Source organism: Anabrus simplex, chromosome 2 (genome assembly GCF_040414725.1).
Source record: "Anabrus simplex isolate iqAnaSimp1 chromosome 2, ASM4041472v1, whole genome shotgun sequence".
NCBI lineage: Eukaryota > Metazoa > Arthropoda > Insecta > Orthoptera > Tettigoniidae > Anabrus > Anabrus simplex.
This window is the reverse complement of record NC_090266.1, coordinates 423319719-423338656: the sequence shown is the minus strand read 5'-3', so window position 1 is coordinate 423338656 and position 18938 is coordinate 423319719. Positions and strand designations below refer to the sequence as shown.

Sequence of the window (18938 nt, the reverse complement as noted above, 5' to 3'; positions counted from 1 at the left end):
GGCCCTAACTTCACCATTAATAAAGAAATGAATAACATTAATAATAATAAATACTACAACAGATCCACTTACTGACACGATTAAACACAAAAACACGCAAACAATTGTAAACATTATCATGTGCTAACCACGCATTCAAAGTTGATGCGCCCACAGTATGGTGATGTGTGAAGACGTTCAATATTTGGTATAGCATCTGTGTGCTTTGTTAGTCTAGATAGGTAATATGAAAGTCTTTGGTTCAAACACAAAAATACAAGTCAGTGAGCTGGATACAGACCAGCTACCTTGCTATGCAATAAACTGGCTCATGGACAACTCTCACCAACACAATAGGGCGTTTAGTCAGTCAGTCATCTAGTGGAAAATAAGGGTACTAATGCATTTGTACAGTGTCACTACATTACATTTGACATTGCTAGCTCAATAGCTGAATTATTGTTTCTTCTGAGAAGAAGACGACCTTTAAAGAAACATACCAGGAACTTTCAGTAGCACATTTAATTTACAAGAAATAAACCAAAAAACTACCTTGTATAGTATATCAGGTCATGCTATCTTTAATCAATATACAAGTAAAATAAATACTAAACAATCTCATGTACAACGAATTTAACATACTGAGTGCCATCTCTTTTATCGACCTTTGGTTCCGAACATCCAGGCCTTTTAGAAACACCTCAAATCATTTTGTACACAATTTTTGTGAACATATTAACTCATTACCATAGTCTGAAAGAATGTTTTAGAAGGTAAGAATTAAGTTTCAATACCAGCATTCATATTTTCTAAATTTATTTGACAAAATATCAAATGATGAGGAAAACAATGTGTAACTAGAGTAATGTGAATTTTCAATACCTGAGGTCTAGGGGTAGCAGGCTTGCATCTTACCCCAAAGCCCCAGGTTTGATTACCAGCCAGGACAGGGATTTTTACCTGGTTCTGAGGGCTGGTTCAATTGTCACTCAGCCTACGTACAACTGAGGATCTATCTGATGGTAAGATAGCAGCCCTGGTCTAGAAAGCCAAGAATAACGACCGAGAGGATTTGTTGTCCTGACTAGGCCTTCGGGCTGAGGAGAGGTCACTTGGTAGGCCAAGACCTTTCGGAGCTGTTGCACTGTGGGATTTGGTTTTCTATGGCTTTGATTAATTTCATTTTCAGTTAAAAGACCTTGTGGTATTCGCAACAAATTTATGAATAAATACAAGCGAATAACATCGTAACATATGGAAAATAGTTGCTTCAACTTCTATCTAGGTAATGCGAGATCATCTTGCCACACGATACAGCATGCCAAGTATTTCTTACTAAATCTGGAACTTGTTGACAGATGACACAAATGAACAGCATCAAAGAGAAGAGACCAGTGAGAATAGCCGTGGTAACCGAAAATCCAAGTTCTGGTCATAAATGTAAATTTAAATCACAAGAAAAATGTTTCCGACCTCTACTGTAGCATAGGATGTGCGAGCATTTCACAAGACCAGAGTCAGGGCGGGAAAGGGATTCAGTGTGTTAAAAGTATGTCTCTGAGCGAACATTAACAAGTCACACTAGTACATTCACTAGTATATTCAGAACTACAAAATTCCATGAAGAAAATGTTTAGGACAAGATGTTACTTATTCATTAAAGTCTAATTTCAGAAGAGGTAGGATTAGTCCTACTTTTGCACCACTAGTTGCATATCTAGCAATGCAAAATACATAATACTGGTCATTACCAAATTCACTGTGCAAGGCTAAAAGAAAAACACTTACGACTCTTCTCTTCGTGACTGTACATCTGTAGACTGAACCACTGCATACTTTTTAGTCCATTCCTTTGCAGTACATACATAATCTCTCTTGTGGTACAAGTACTGCTCTGCCTGAGAATTTGAAACCGCACAAAAAGTTACCAACACATTTACATTATTCTGTGGGACAAAAGAGTAGTTCAAGATTTAAAATATGTTAGAGAGGAGATGTGGAATGTCATGAAAGTCTTTCAGTGATAAACTCAAACTGAGCAGAAATTTTCCAAGAAATTTTAATAATGATGTAAAAAAAAATATATAATAATCACCACTACAGTCTGTAGGAAAAATAAAAAAACAATAAATTCTAATATACATGTAAAAAATAGTTCTAGTTGTCAATGTTAGAAAAGAATTCAGGTATATTATTTAGTTTATTTTCTGGGTTGAACCATGTTGTTTTCTGTACATTACGTACAGTTTGCCGACGTTTCGAATACATTGCAGTATTCTTTGTAGGTGACTAAAATACCCCTACTCGATCTGAGGTAATCTTTTTTTTTCTTTTTTGCTAGTTGCTTTACGTCGCACCGACACAGATAGGTCTTATGGCAACGATGGGATAGGAAGGGACTAGGAGTTGGAAGGAAGGGGCCATGGCCTAAATTAAGGTACAGCCCCAGCATTTGCCTGGTGTGAAAATGGGAAACCACGGAAAACCACCTTCAGGGCTGCCGAAAGTGGGATTCAAACCCATTATCTCCCGGATGCAAGCTCACAGCCGCACGCATCTAACCGCACAGCCAACTCGCCTGGTCCGAGGTAATCAGTCTCCCAGACAGCAATCCTGGGAGACTGATTACCTCGGATCGAGTAGGGGTATTTCAGACGACTTGACAAAGAATACTGCATTGTATTCAAATGTCGGCAAACTGTATGTAATGTACAGAAAACAACATGGTTCAACCAGGAAAATAAACTAAATAATTCTACACACCGTGGAAGCTTCACCTTTAAGAACTCAGGTATCATCACTGAAATACTGGGTAGTTTGGACATCAGTCAATTTCAATTTCCCTTTCAAACACTTATTACTTGAAGTATTTGAATTAGCAGTTGACTTTTTTCAAAATATCACAGGGTAGAGAGCATGACTGAGAATACAGGATAATGTGTAACAGGGCTAGTTTTATAAAACTCAGTAAGCATCATAATAATAGTATAAAACCTGGAGTACTAAATTCCATTTACCAAAGTTTTAAAAAATATGTCACCATTTGTATGTACAACTTGAACTAGCAGTTGACACATTTCAAAATATCTGAGGGTAGAGAGCATGCACAACTAATTGAGAATTAAGATAACATATAACAGGGCTGGTTTTATACAACTCAGTGCCATCATAATTATAATATAATACTATATAATTATCAATATGTACAGGACAGGAAGTTATGCACAACTAAAAACAAAATTGCAAGTCTTACATCTGTTCTATGAATCTGACAATTATGCCACCTTTTGGGACTACACGACAGCAGTCTCCAGCTGTATGAAGCTCCACCATCTCCAAATTCTACTACAAACTAATAACTAAATATATGGCAAGACTAAATTCACTACTTAAATTAAAATGTTACCACAAATCTTTCACTCACAAGTAACTAGAATTGCATATTCTCAACATAACTCGCTGACAAAACTATACAGCGATTTTATTTCGCTAGCAGGTTCAGGGCCAGTTGTACGGACAAGGAATAAAGCTGGGGTAACCCTTATCCCAAGGTTAACGCTAGAAACCAGTTGTATGAGGGCTGGATAAGTTGTATTCAGAGTATAACCTCGGAATATACTATTCGGGTGTCAAACAGAGGGATAGTGAGTTATTCCTAGATAAAACATGGCGGATATGATAATAGAGTCGGATAGTGATGATGACATCCTTCATGATTTGTGTTTAAGAACAAGGAAGATGCAGAACATGAGACCTCGTTAAGACCTGTTCCAGAAATTTGATGATGAGTTTTTTGTCAGATTTCAGTTGGTTAAAGAGACTGTTTTGTGTCTTTTGGATATGATCAATGATCAGTTGGAATAACAGGTAGGTTAGCCTGTTATTTTTAATTGATTTTATCAATCTGATGTGTCTAAAATGTGGTGTAGTCACGCACGCTATACCATCAAATATTAGGCCTACTGTTGTTAGAAGTATTTTAGGTTTATTTGTGGGATTGTATATCACTAGGCTTTTGTTAAACATGTGCTCATATAGAAAATAAAATTGGATGTATCAAAAGTTGCTTCCAAACATATCGCTACACGACCTCCACAACAACAACAATAATAATAACTACAACACGAATACAGACGAGAGAGGTGTCACCACCAACAGTTCCTAATCAAAATTCAAACTCAAGTGTTGCAGTCTGTCATAAAACTTACTGAAGTTCATCAACAACTGGATTACATAGTACTCAAAAAAATGTTCACGACAAGGGTTTTCACCACAAATTAATATGACGTACCAGCCATAGAATAATCTTGAAGATCACTTCATACAACTAAGTTAACATAGATACAGAAGCACAAGAACCATATAGAAGATTGAAGAAGGAACTCCACGCAACACAAACTCAAATTTTAACAAGTGTTTTAACACATATATATAGATATATATAGCATATTTAAGTGTGTTTAACTTATTAAGTGTTTTATACTGTGCCTTATGTATTTTAATATGTTTAATGTACTCATGTCCAATGTATACTCAATAGGTTTTAGTTTACTGTAGCCTTCATTACCACTTTGATCACAGATATTTTAACCCCACATAAACAAACACTACTATAATATATTTTATTCTCATCCCCATTAGACATCCGGATGATCCAACATAATAACATCTTTGTGATATTGTCTAATGGCTGTAATATAATTATGTATTAGCTGATGATGGCCATGGAAGGCCGAAACCGGTACTAATGTTAATCCATTTACAATAAATAAGTATTGATAAGTGGAACACATTTCTTGTCTGTACAGAGATCCAACCTAATCTTGAATTTATGTTTTCAAATTCAAACGGTCGTCGAGAGTCAAGCGTCACTTCACAAAGACCGGCTGGAGAGAGTCCGGGGAACCACTGGCTGTAAGAGAAACTGCCTTTCTCTATAAAGCGAAGGGAGCCGAGCAGCTCACCCCTTGTGATTGACATTCCAGTACGTAGTGCGTATCGTTCGCGAGTAACCTCGAGACCGCGTGCCTAATTTAACTCTTTAGAACAAGGTGAATTTAAACTTATTACGAGATGTAACTAGCTAATCCAAGCTTTGACTGTGAAATTAAACGTATCACTAGGATATAACTAGCTCATCCGACCTCACTGTGAATTTGAGAATTATAAACTAAATCGAGTTCACGATTTTTATTGCGGTTTGCGAAGATATTTCGCCTTTTGAACTTGTCTGTGACTGGTTTTTTGACCGTAATAGGCTATACTTTGAACGGACTAATTTAGAAGTAGGAGATTTGTCAATTGGCCTCACCTAGGTCACACCACTGTGCGTGGTTACGTACAAGGCAGTAACAGGAAGAGTGTTCATTTTGCAGCAGCCAGTTCCAGGACGATCTAAGCTCAAGAGAGAAGCAGACGGCAACAGAGATGGCATTCCAGGGAATCAAGTTCCAGTGTTCCAGACTTGACGTCCACAGCAACATGATGGCTAATTCCACCACGAGCCCCAGACGGAAGCCAGAGGCAATGTCGGGAGACATCAGATGAGTTAATCTACACTTTTTAAGCATGACATATAATACAGACTCTTCACATGCCCAGTTCTTTTTATTTTTATCTTGTATATATTTTCATTACGTAAATTCTATGACTTATGCATAATGTTTCATGTTATTTAAATTAATTTTCAGGGCTGATGATTCACGTGTGTATATTATTAGCTTTGATTAGATAGTAAATGGGAATATTAGTTGTGGTTTCCATGTGGTATTGTTTTATATAGTTTCATTAGTGACATTTCTGGGTGCCAAGATTTATGATGTCAGTATCGTCAAATTATATTCAGAGGTTAGATCAACTCCAGTAGTTAAGGTTAGGATGTGCACGAATGTTTGCATGTAGCATGTCTTTCAGCATGGAGTCATACCAGTGAGGTAATTTTTCCACCATTGTGTTGAGCTAAGATCTTTCAGATTAATTATGCAACAGACCAATCCGTAGCTGAGGGCGAGACGTGAACCCATAGAGGGTAGAGTGTGAGGCCGGAATGCGCCCAGAGATTTGTAATACTACCGTCACGAGATAGATGTGGATTTAGTCGTGTGAAGACTTTGTGGATAGCCTGTGAATGAGCCGAGATTCGAACCTGCAGTGTTCGAGAGATTGAAAACCAGAAGCGCTTACAAGAGTATATTTATGTAAAGTACGGGTGATATGTGTCCTGAAGCGGCATTATTTAGACGCGAATGTTGAATGCCATGAGGGCTTATTTTTGTGATTGCTTCCCTGTTTTGCAAGCAGCTGAAACTTCTTTTGTAAGCCAAGAGGACAAGAATTTGTTCGGAATGCAGGTTGGCACGATGTAGGCGACTTGTGACGTGGTAGTTGGTGTGTAGGCTGTCTAACATTATATAGTAATTCAGGCGAAGGGGAGGTCTTCTCTGCAGTTAAAGCTTATTTCCGCCACCCATTCACTTTCTCCACAGCTGATATCCCACATGTGCAACCAGGATATCAGAAGGTGATATCTGTGCATTTTTTTTTTTCCAGATGGTATTTTCAGTGCACTGCATTGTGATTTGTGTGTGCTTTCTGTTTGTCTTGTTGTTAATTTTTGTGTGCACCATTGATAACAAGTGTGTACAGCGTGCGCTGGATTTAGTCGTGGGGTTTTCTGGACCTCTTCAATTGTATCCGGGAGGACCCTGTGATAGTAAATTCAGTGCCTTTTGGGGGAAATGTGTCAGTCCCAGGATTGTGTGATGTGACCGTTCACAACGTCACATATAGTATGTCATGATACCCAGGAGATGAAATATACCGTTTTCCGCATCATTCTGTGGTAAAAACTGTCCAAGTTAGGATTTATCCACCCGCTCCGGGATGCGATTCGCAATATGCTGGCTCGCGTGATCCAACTCTAGTTAAACGTAAGGAATTTCATGTTTTTATCTGTATTGAACTGAGATCACAATTAAATATGCTTATAGTAGGTTCCACCTTTTCAATATATTTACAATGTTGTTATCTGATGTTTACAACATTATTTATTACAAATTACAGGACATGTTTCGGTGTATCATTTTTAACACCATCATCAGCTGCATGAAAAGTGTATAGAAACTTGGCAGTCAAAACAATGAACAGCATATTATCATATTTAACTCCTTATATACAGGCAATAGAATGATGCTATGATTAAATTTAACATCTTATTATGCTAGGTTAAAAATAATTTGTGTAAGAAGGAGATTCTTGCATGTCAAAATATAAAATTCTTCATTTGGTATATGAATGGTCTTCGGTTCCTTAATGTCTATAATATTATACACTCGTAATATTGGTTTCACATGCGATCCTAAATTAGAGGATTGAAGTTGAATGCAGTCCGTTTGACATTAAGATATTCATTTTTTGTATATGTTATTTTGTTGAATTAAAAGTTTGTTGCATATAAAAGAATTATTAAAGCTGAGCCGTCTTCTTATTTTTGTTGAGTAAAAACGTAGTATTTTTTATGCTGTCTGTGTAGTGGTTGAACTGTGATATTAATTTGTTCTGTAATATGAGCAGTGTAACGCAGTGATTTATTAAAGTCTGTGAATGTATGTGGAAATAACCACAATCTGAGTAAGTTGTTTGCGCGTACAGTGTGCCGCTAACAAATATAGTAGGAACGGTACAAAACCGCGATGATCGCTGTCCGTGTGTTAAAGAGGTCTGCATCGAACCTCATATATGCCTAAACTAATACGGCTCAATTAATATAAATAGGCACGTGTTTAACTAAGTGCATGGAGCGAGTGTACTCTATATGAATGTGAAATATAAGGAAGGGAAGTGAACGGCTCATTGTTGGCATGATTAAGGGCAGTGCCACGTTAGATCAATCCCTAACGCAGTAGAGAGCTCGACTTACGTATGACTAAGTGCAATAGAGTATGCCTGAATTATTGTTGTGTAATACGGAGTGCTAACACATTAGTGGCCTAACCAGTGACATTTCTAAGTGAACCAGTGGAGCTTCAGGACTTAAGACTAGCTGTCAATTAAAGGGATAGGTGGATGAGAAGGGAATAATGTCGGGCTTCAAGGACACAACCGACGTTAGGTTGGGATGCTTGTGTCATTAAGCAGACCCAACCATATATTTAATCTGTGATGTGTAATATAAACTAATTCATTCATATGAGATAACTTCCGCTCATTTACATAAGGAGTCTACAAGAACATCGGAGTGAATGAGGTATCTAGCTGCCTGCCGGAATTTCACCTGGTGTAGCAGAGAACATCTGGAACTTTGCACGAGATCAAGCCGCCATGTTCATGACTTGCCAGTTGGTTTCTAAAGGACTTCAAATCGCTGAAGGCATCATGCAGATCGAATAAACACATGGATGTGCCCTCCTGTAATGCTGTGTTCATGGTTTTTCCGGAGGATGAGTACATTTCCAATTATATGTAGCTTTGAAAGTCATATCCTATTGTAAATATAGAATAAATTTGCATGTAGTTGTAACATAGATCGCCAATATGCCATTTCAAAGGGATGATAATAATTTCATTTTATTTTGGTTTTTTTATGGAATACATTCATCATGGTTTGGAACAACCATATTTTACTTCCGTTTTTATAAGGGTTTTTGGTAATGCATGACGTAATTCTAAGGACCTTAGATTAATTAAGTGCGAAGCACTGTAGAGTAAAGAGGGCTTAAATATTCTGTAAAAATGACTCCAGTTACCATCTTCTCTATAGCAAATATGTATGAGTCATCAAAAATCTCTCAGTAATTGACTTTCACACTTGGTAGCGAGTCCTCCTAACTAGTAATTAGGGCTGCTGAAACAACGGATGGAGACATGACATTGGGGTATATATATCGTTGAATTATTTAGCTTGTGAGTGCGTGATGTAATTCGGACCCGTGCAAAATAGCATTGTATTCGAGGTACCGAGAGGAGGAACGAGGTAACTAGGCAGGCTGTAGCCCTAATGTATATTGTAAAGTTTCCCCTGGAGTCTGCTATTAATATGCGCGAAGTGGATACCGTGCTACGAAGATGACGATTACGGCCGGATTTAGAGCCGGTATTTAATGTGCTGCCATTGTGGCCAGAAAAGAAGTGAGATTATTATTTGCCATGAAGCAATTGTATGAGAGGACCCAGTGGCCACTATTTGGAAGTGTGTCGTGGGCGACTAACAGCTGGGTGATTTACGAGTCCGTCAAAAGGGACGAAGTAAAGTGTTTGCTCCATTGAAAGGGAACAGAACACAAGTAGCTGGTTCATTCCTCTTGGCACAGCGATTACGTGCATCAATTTAAATATTACCAACATCGCATAGATTCCAATGTGCATTAAAGGAAGGGTCCCTCCAATTTTTCCTTAGTTATTTACAGCGTGCAGGGAATTCCAGGTTAAATATACCCCGTCTCAGCAGATCCCGAGTTCATTCCAGGAGACAGTGAAAGTTTCTACTCACTGTCACCAGCAACAGATGATTTGTACCACCTGTGACTCATCGTGTGTGTTTGAAATGTATTTGTTCATGCCCATCTCTTGCAGGAAGTGCTATGATACTCTATTTATAATGTTAGGGTATTTGAGTTGCTTTAATTTTGTCCGCAGGTAGCAACGTTGTGTAAATAATGTCGTGTTATGTGTATTGATAAAAATCCTAATGAAACGAGCGTGTGTATTATATTGCATATTCAGCAATGATTAATTTAAGGAAGTGTTGTGATACGACTTTCAAAGGTCCCAAAAATGTATTCATAGAAACATACGTTCACTTCAGTTCATAGGATATCGTAACTTGATATAATTTGAATATATTAATTCTCAACAGGTAGACAGAATTACAGCAGGGTATGTCCCTACTAATTAAATGTGCGCGCAAAATGATAAGTGTAAATGATTCAAGAAGGAAGCGCCTCTCTAAGTTTGAAATAGTGTAAATAATTCAGGAGGAAAGGCTTCTTTGAATATGAAATAATTCAACGTCGAATGAGGTGTAGAGAGAAACTAACAAAACATTCACGTCAAGATCAATCTAAATAATATTTGTAAAGTGCGTTATATGGCATATCCATGTTAATAAGATGTGTTTCACTAGTATAGTAAAATTGTTATACAAGATATTGTTTCTCTTCTCATTAGTAATGAACTAGTGTTCCTCTCATAATTAATATTCCCCTACTATAGAGATTATCAGAAAAGTGTCGCCCCATCAGACGCTCCAGTCAGACCCAAAATGCTATAATGACTCACTTAGTGAATCATTCTAGTAGGGGAAGGTGAGACTTCAATAACCGGGCTGAGTTCGAAGCTCATCGGAGGTGCTCCATTCTAATATCATATTCATGGACCACGGTAACTTGTTTATGTACTGAAGCCTTGGACAGGTACAGTATTTTGTGTATATTGTTCACCGACTTGATTCGGATTTTATATAATTTTGGGTGAGACATGAGAGTCCTATTATTATGTGTCATATTGAAGTATACAGTTAACCTGCAGCTTCGTGCCATTCGTAGATAACTCATCTGATTATTCAACATAAATACGCGATCCCTCCGTAATTCATCACTTACGACATTTTAATTTAGGTTTGTGACCCACTTCGCAACTCTCACTCGTGACGTCGAACTTATTCATGTAAAAAAATTTAAAACTTATTTTGATTTTTGTTGTATTTTTTCATGCCATTTGATTATTAATTAGTTCCACCCTTTATATCTTTGACTTCTCATTTAATTAAGATATGTAGTCTTGCACCTGTCCAATTTGATTTAAGTAAATTGTAGTTAGTTTTTAGACCCACTGTACAACCAGACAATGCATGCAGCTTCTCCGCTGAGCTAGGCCAAGATTTGAGGACAGGGTAAGGTACAGTACAATGATGTAAGTTCACAATTTACATTCGCTAAACAATTTATACACTTCATTGATTACATTCTGATATTCAGTAAGGCTTCTAGATTAATACAAATGCAATAAATAAATACAGGCATTACTGCTTCCCGCCATCTTGCCAATGAACTGTATTTGTAAACTCTTCTTCCTGCCTCCTGGTGGTCAAGCGCTAAATAAAAACAACTGAAGTACATACTACATGTCCTGCACAAGCACTGCAGTCCAGTCTAGCGCCAAGAAAATATCAAATAAGTTCAGACATAAATACAATACGAACCCGCACAATTGTGCGTACACAATCTGAAAGGGTTAAGTGGAAGAAGTGTTTTCCTGTACTGGTAAATGGAATTAGACTGAGGTCTGACAGGGTGGAAGCAGTAATTGTGGCATGTGCTATGCTCACAATTTAGCAGGGAAATGCTATTTACTTTACGTCGCACTGACACAGATAGGTCTTATGGCAATGATGGGACAGGAAAGGCCTAGGAATGGGCAGGAAGCGGCTTGGCCTTAATTAAGGTACAGCCCCAGCTCTGCCTCGTGTGAAAATGAGAAACCACAGAAAACCATCTTCAGGGCTGCCAACAGTGGGATTCGAACCCACTATCTCCTGGATGTGAGCTCACAGCTGTGCGCCCCTAACCCACGACCAACTCGCCCGGTGCAGGTGAAATGAATGAGGACTTACCTCTAATAGACCCTCAGCTTCAGGAAGCTATCAATGCTGCAACTGAAGACGAGAGAGAAACAGTGGCGAATGAGGATGTGGGATATATTGCCGTTAGGGATAACTCTGTGGATTAGTTTGGCTTTGGGCCTTCAGGATAACTCTGTAGATTAGTTTGGCTTTGGGCTTTCAATCAGAACTGTATGAAACACCTTTTGTTCATAAATATTTTATTCTTATCAAACCTAGTACAAAAAAATTATGGTTTAAGGTTTTACAGGGTATCCTCTTTAATTTCTATGTCAAGCAATAAACGTTTTTTCTTTAGAAGGAAGAGAGCTTCTTCTCTTCTCTTCTTTCCACTTCATTCAACTGTTTTTCTAGCAGCCTCTGATAGCTAAACTAGTTCTGCCTTTGCTGTCACCCACGATTGAATATTTTTACCCATTGCAGAAAGTGTCACGGTCTTTTCTTAAATGCTGGCTTACACTGATTAAGTAGAGGAAGTTCCACCTCCACCTCTCTAGGGTTAGTACCCCAAGTAGCTGCAACTATAAAAGCAATTTTCTTCTTCTTCTTTCCGATGAGCCATGCTAAGGACCACGTGCCAATTTTAATTCAGTTCTTCATACTTTGTTGTTTTCTCTTCCGCTCCTTCCAATATTCTTTCATCCTTTCACTAGGCTGTTTCCTTCTGTCCTTGGACCACTTCGTACCAAGCTTCTTGTTCAATCTTTCTTGGAATCTTTTCATACTTACTACACTCTTTCTAAAAATTTCTCTGACCATAGTTTCTTCTTCTCTTATATTATTTCTTTCTAAATCTTTCTTTACTTCTTGAATCCAGCCTTTTTGTCCCAAGGGTACTTGAAAAGTTAATCTGGAATCATCCATTCTGTAAATATGTCCAAAAAATTGCAATCTCCTTTTTCTTATGGTTTCTATTATGTTTTCTATGTTCCTGTATATTTCATCATTAGATCTTAACTTCCATAGTTCTGTTGTTTTCACAGGGCCAAGATTTTTCTCATGATTCTCTTTTCTAGTACCTAAAGTTTATCTAATATATAGTTTAGTACCAGGCATTCACTTGCATATAAGCATTACGGTTTCACCACTGTAGTGTAGTGCCTTATATTAAGATTTTTAGATAGACACTTTTTGTTATAAAAATTCTTTGTGATACCATATGCTCCTTCCATCTTGTGTACCCTTTCTCCTACTGCAGATTTGTCTAAACCATTTATTTATTTATTTATTTATTTATTTATTTATTTATCCACAATGCACAAGATACAGCTACATTGAGCAAATTTCACATGTACTGTCAACAGACTAATTAACAAGTGTAAACTTTCATGACAAAATATAACAAACATAACAAAAGATAGCAAGATTAGGTACACAGCCTACTAATAACAACTGTCCAAATAAAAAACCATGAGAATGTCCATGTTTAGAGCCAAGTCATTATGCGTTAAAATGGCGGTATAACCACTTCATATCAACTTATCCTTAAAGGAGAACATAACACAAAAATCAAGTTGCCTCAGAATCAAAGAGTGTATCGGACAGTGTTCAACTATATATTTGTTTTTGCTGTGAGCCGCTCCGCAGGCCAGTGAACTAAGGAAACACGAGTAGCTGTGATGTCACTGCGCTGTAAGTGCTGAGCGAGCCATCCAGTTGATTATTGCAGTACGCGCTCAGCCGCTCTTCTGTTTACTTGAAGTGTTGTTTATTATAATAGTGCGGTGACTGTCGAAATGCCTTCCTATAGTGTGTACGGCTGTAACAACACAACGAGTAGAAACCGAAAGAGTAGAGAGAACGAAATACATTTCCATAGGTTTCCAAATCGAAGTAAGTTGCCTTGAAGGTTTAGCAGTTGGGTACAATTTTGCAAGAGGAAACACTTTTCTCCCTGTAAGGGAGCTACTGTGTGCTCAGTGCATTTTAAAAATACAGACTATGATGAAACACAACTTTTGAAAATGAAGGTGATGCCTACGGAAAAGCTGCAAGGTCCGAAATTGAAGCCAGGGTCTGTTCCTTCAATAAGATGTCTGGCGTCGACAGATGGAGATACTTCTCAGGCAGGAATGCTAATTCATATGGAAGCCACTTCACAAAATACACTGTGGGAGTACTCGTCAGGAACTAAAAAGTGCAGGACGGAAAGGTATGAGGCTAAAAGACGAAGGGAGTTTGTTGACACATTATTAAACGAAAGTGATAACGATAATGATGTACACGACGTTCAGAATATGAGTGAAAATATTTCACCAGACAGACACGAATGTAGTGTAGAAATACAGTGTGAGTTAGGAAGTGAAATAGCTAGAAAATACTTCGATGTTGCAACTTCCGGCACAGCCCTTGAACAGTGACGTAATGGGAGAACAGTTGAATGACAGTTTCTATGAACCAGATGAAAGTGACAGTGAAAGTTATATTAGTGATACTGATAACGAACACACTTAGGATGATGTAGCCTACATATTACAGGTTCATATTTCTTTGTAGCGGGGACAAGTTTGCTCACACTCTTTGAAATTTGTTACATTTGTAAAAGTAAAGTGAAAAACATTTCACATTACAATAAAGGGACTATGCTGTGCGTAAAATCACTTTGCGATTGTGGTAATAAACTCTGTTGGTATTGTCAACCTATGGAAGGAAAGAAACCGAAAGCAAATGTCCTAATGTCATCAGCATTTTTGTTGTCAGGCATTCTGTTTGAAGCTTTTCGGTCATTCTGCAAGTCCATTAACTTACATATGATGTCACGAACTGTATATGATAGAATTATTCATAGAGTAAATGGTCTGATAGTGGAGGGTGCTTGGGATCAAGAAAGGACTAATGTTATTGTTTGTTTGAAAAGCAGTGCCAAACCCATTTGGTTAGCTGGAGATGGCCAGTACGATTCTCCCGATTTTTCAGCCAAATATTTAGTGTATTCACTAATGGATATAAATACAGGCCGCATAGCTCATTTGGAACTTGTTCAGTGTGTGATGGTGAAAGGTGATCTTGAAAGGGTTGCGTGTAAAATCGCGATGAGGAAGATTGTACAGGAAGAAAATGGTAATATAAAATTCTTCCTTTCCGATAGACACAAAGGAGTAAGGTATTTACTGAGAACGCAGTATCCTGATATTGAACATGAATTTGATGTTTGGCGCATATCAAAAAGTCTAATGATAAAATGATAAAAATCATCCAGAAGTTCAAGCATGGAAGGCCAGTATAAATAATCATTTATGGTGGGCAGCACAGACATGTAATGGAAACAGTTCTGTGTTAATCGATAAATTTACGTCAATTTTGCACCACGTAAAAAATGAACGTAAGTGGTTAGAAAATGGTGAATGGAAATCCCGTGAGCACGATACATTAACGGAGGAGAAGAGAGAAAGAAAATGTGGATTAAAGGAAATTCAAGTTCATATGAAGCCTTGAAGAAAATAGTTATAGACAAATCTTTTTTAAAAGATGTGGAACATATAAAACACTACGTTCACACCGGAGGCCTAGAAAGTTATCACAACCTTCGTTTGAAATACGCTTCTAACAGAGTTAATTTCTCGTACAGAGGCTTAAAGCTCAGGTCAATGATTGCTGCATTGAACTATAATTGGAACATCAATAAATTGAAAGCTGGTATCAAAACTCAGTACTCAAAATCAACAGGAGCCTGGGTGATAAAACAGAAATATGAGGCATCAAAAGCATTGGACTGAAGAAAGCAATAATGAACAAAATAAATCTCTTGCAAACTAACTATAGTAGAGCTTCACCTGAAGATCAAGCAATGGATCTGTCACTGCCTAAAAACATCGCTCCAATACCTCGACCTTCCAATGACGACCTGATCAAGAAGCACTTCTCACGATTTCACTCGCAACAATAAATGAGGTACCGTACTTCATGTCAAAATATTCATTATTTATATTTATCATACAAACAAGCTTAGGAAACTCTTATATAATGCTACTATTTAATTTCATTTCTTCATTTACAGCTTGAAGCCCACATAGGTGCCATCGGGTTCCGGAAATGTGTTCCTTATGGTGTTGACAACATACGATGGTATGACAACTCTGTTCTTTTTACCAATCGCAGTCCATGAATTTACCCACGAAGTAAACTGTTTGTAACAAATAAAACGCCAAGTTCTATTTGATGGATTTAAAGCTGTCAGTAAACGTTTCCTTGCCAAGTTATTTGTTTTTAAGCTCATATTATGCCTTGTCATTGTCAATACTTCATGATCTAAAATAAGCCTTGTAAACGAGGGATTTCTTGTTATACACATACATTTCTCCAGAGTTCACTGCTTTTACATTGTCTAATACACTTTCTTCACCCGTATCCATGATGGTACACTCATTACATTTACACCAAATTCGCGTGCCGGCACGGCCTGTAGCGTTTAGCATATCCATGTCAAGATTGCTATCTGAATGGACATCAGCAAATGTCGTTCGTTCTGGCTCATACTGATACGGACGAAAGATATTTACATCCACTATAAATAAAAATAAGCCCACTAACACTTGCAACAGAAGAACACGGCAGGAGCAGATGAAGTGCGGGAAAAGACTGCGCAAGTTTACTCCCAGCGTCAAGCCTGCCAGGTAGACTCTGGGGCGCAGTGACGTCATGACCAGTTACTACATCCGCACATAACTTGAGAATGGTTGGACATAGAGGCACCAGATTAACGGCATTGTTATTACATTCCCATAATACGTGTTTAGCAATGAATAACAAAACCTGTGTTTTTGTATTGTGTTCTCCTTTAAGAGACCCCTCTCGGATACACTTTTACTTGATGCTATTTCAAGCTCTTCACTTCAATTAATATTGTTAAAGAGAGTTGGGAGGTGGATTAGGAAAGATTGTTGAAGTATTGAGTGCTGAGTGTGGGTAATGTGGAGAAGGTCTTTGGTTCTGGTGGAGCGGGAAGGAACACGGAGAGAGAAAACTGGCACAAGATGTTCCAAGCAGTAATGCCCATTTAAGATCCCATGGAGCAAACTCAGGTCAGCTACCTGGCGCCTGATGTGCAGCAGTGACACATTTATTGCCCTTAATACCTCCTATAGACAGATTTCTGAGCTTGGGGTTTCTGTTCGTAACAATTGAAGCAAAAAAAGGACACTGGAAGGGGAGGCTGCTGTCTAAATCGGAGAGCAGTAGTTCAAGAGAGATTGAATGATTGTGAGGAAGAAGTGACGACGAGCAGTAGGATCAGAAATTTCTGTGAAGCGGTAGAGAATGTTTAGGTATTTCATAGCCTTGGTTGTATATGTTTCTATGTGGTTCTTGAATTGCAATTTTGTATCGAATACTACATTTAAGTCATGCTGTTGCGTAACTACGATGATGGGCTTGTTGAGTACGTAATATGATGTCGGTAGAGGAGACTTACGTAGTGTTATGGTCATGTGGCCTCCCCTGCGGACCATGTGACCTTGCTGCGGAGGGAAGACTGGCATGTCCCAATGAAGCAGATAGCCGAGACACAGGTGCAACCATATCGGATGGGTATCGGTTGAGAGACCAGACTAACGAATGGTTCATCGAAAGGGGGTAGGAGCCTTTTGAAAGTTTCAAGGGCGGCAATCTAGATGACTGACTGATATGGCCTTGTAATAATACTCAACATGGCTTAGCTGTGCTGATCCTGCTACAAGGCTGAAAGCAACGGGAAACTACAGCTGTAACTAACTCCTGCGGACATGCAACTCTCTCTGTATGAATGATGTACTGATAATTGCTCCCTCCTGGGTTAAATATTCCGGAGGTAAACTAGTCCCCTATTCGGATCTCCGGGTGGGGAGTACACGAGAGGGGGCGATTGTCAGGAAGATGGATACTGACATTCTGTGAGTCGGAGCGTGGAATGTTAGAAGTTTGAATTGTTGTGGTAGGTTAGAAAATCTGAAAAGGGAGACGGATACACTAAAGTTAGATGTAGTTGGTTTGAGTGAAGTACGGTGATTTTTGGTCAGGCAACTACCGAATTATCAACACAAAATCAAACAGGGGAAATGCAGGAGTTGGTTTAATAATGAATAACAACACAAGGCAGCGGATAAGCTACTATGACAAGCATAGTGAAAGAATTATTACAAGATATTAGAATCATTCCGTATTGACGGTTTTCACTTCACAAGGGAAAAATTAAATGTATCCTAATTCAATACAAAACATAAATCCGTTATTAGATGGAGCAATAAAATTCAAACATGTTTTGACTCGTTTGAGCCATCTTCATTGAAATAAGGGGGGTTAAAGTAATCTACATAATAAAGCTATAATGTGCTAAAAACATAATGAAGGAACAAAAGAAAAACAAACGAGACATGACGGGAAAAAAGCAATAACATTATTTACATCACTTGATGGAGCAATAAATAACTCGCTGAGACAAATTCACTGAAAAAAAGTTAATGTAAAACATAACTGAATCCAAACAAGTATGCTAAACCTAAGAAGAAATTAAAATAAATGATACAGACAGAAACGAAACAATAAGTGCTAATAATGAGGTTGTGGACCACCTACTGTAAAAATCTGAAAAGGGAGATGGATAGACTAAAGTTAGATATAGGTGGTGTAAGTGAAGTATGTTGGCAGGAAGAACAGAATTTTTGGTCAGGCAACTACCGAATTATCAACACAAAATCAAACAGGGGAAATGCAGGAGTTGGTTTAATAATGAATAAGAAAAAAAGGCAGCGGATAAGCTACTACGACCCGCATAGCGAAAGAGACTAAGAGGTTCATAACCTCTATATTAGCACTTATTACTTCGTTTCAGTCTGTATCATTTACTTTATTTTCCTCTCAGGTTTAGCACACTTTTTGGATTTGATTATGCTTTATACTAAACTTTTTTCACTGAATTTGTCTCAGCGAGTTATTTATTGCTCCATCTGGTGATGTAAATATTGTTAATGATTTTATTTCCATCATAAAAAGGAAAAGTCCTCTCAGTTTTAATTACTGCGTTGATGGGGTGAAAGTTCCTTTTGGGGATCATTGTAAGTACCTAGGTGTTAATATAAGAAAAGACCTTCATTGTGGTAATCACAATATGATTGTTAATAAAGGGTACAGATCTCTACACATGGTTATGAGGGTATTTAGGGGTTGTAGTAAGGATGTAAAGGAGAGGGCATATAAGTCTCTGGTAAGACCCCAACTAGAGTATGGTTCCAGTGTATGGGACCCTCAACAGGATTACTTGATTCAAGAACTGGAAAAAATCCAAAGAAAAGCAGCTTGATTTGTTCTGGGTGATTTCCGACAAAACAGTAGCGTTACAAAAATTTTGCAAAGTTTACATCACTCTAGA

The 18938-nt window shown here is 38.0% G+C and overlaps 1 protein-coding gene across 3 annotated transcripts in view; it reads right to left on the bottom strand.

Annotated features, from left to right (window-relative positions):
* Positions 1-18938, bottom strand: part of LOC136862872 (ubiquitin-conjugating enzyme E2 T) — a 267498-nt gene that overhangs the window by 60189 nt on the left and 188371 nt on the right. For all 3 annotated transcript variants that reach the window (XM_067139140.2, XM_067139139.2, XM_067139141.2), the window contains exon 4: positions 1768-1877. In XM_067139140.2, the coding sequence (XP_066995241.1) occupies positions 1768-1877 (110 nt within the window). The remainder of the gene's footprint in view (positions 1-1767; positions 1878-18938) is intronic.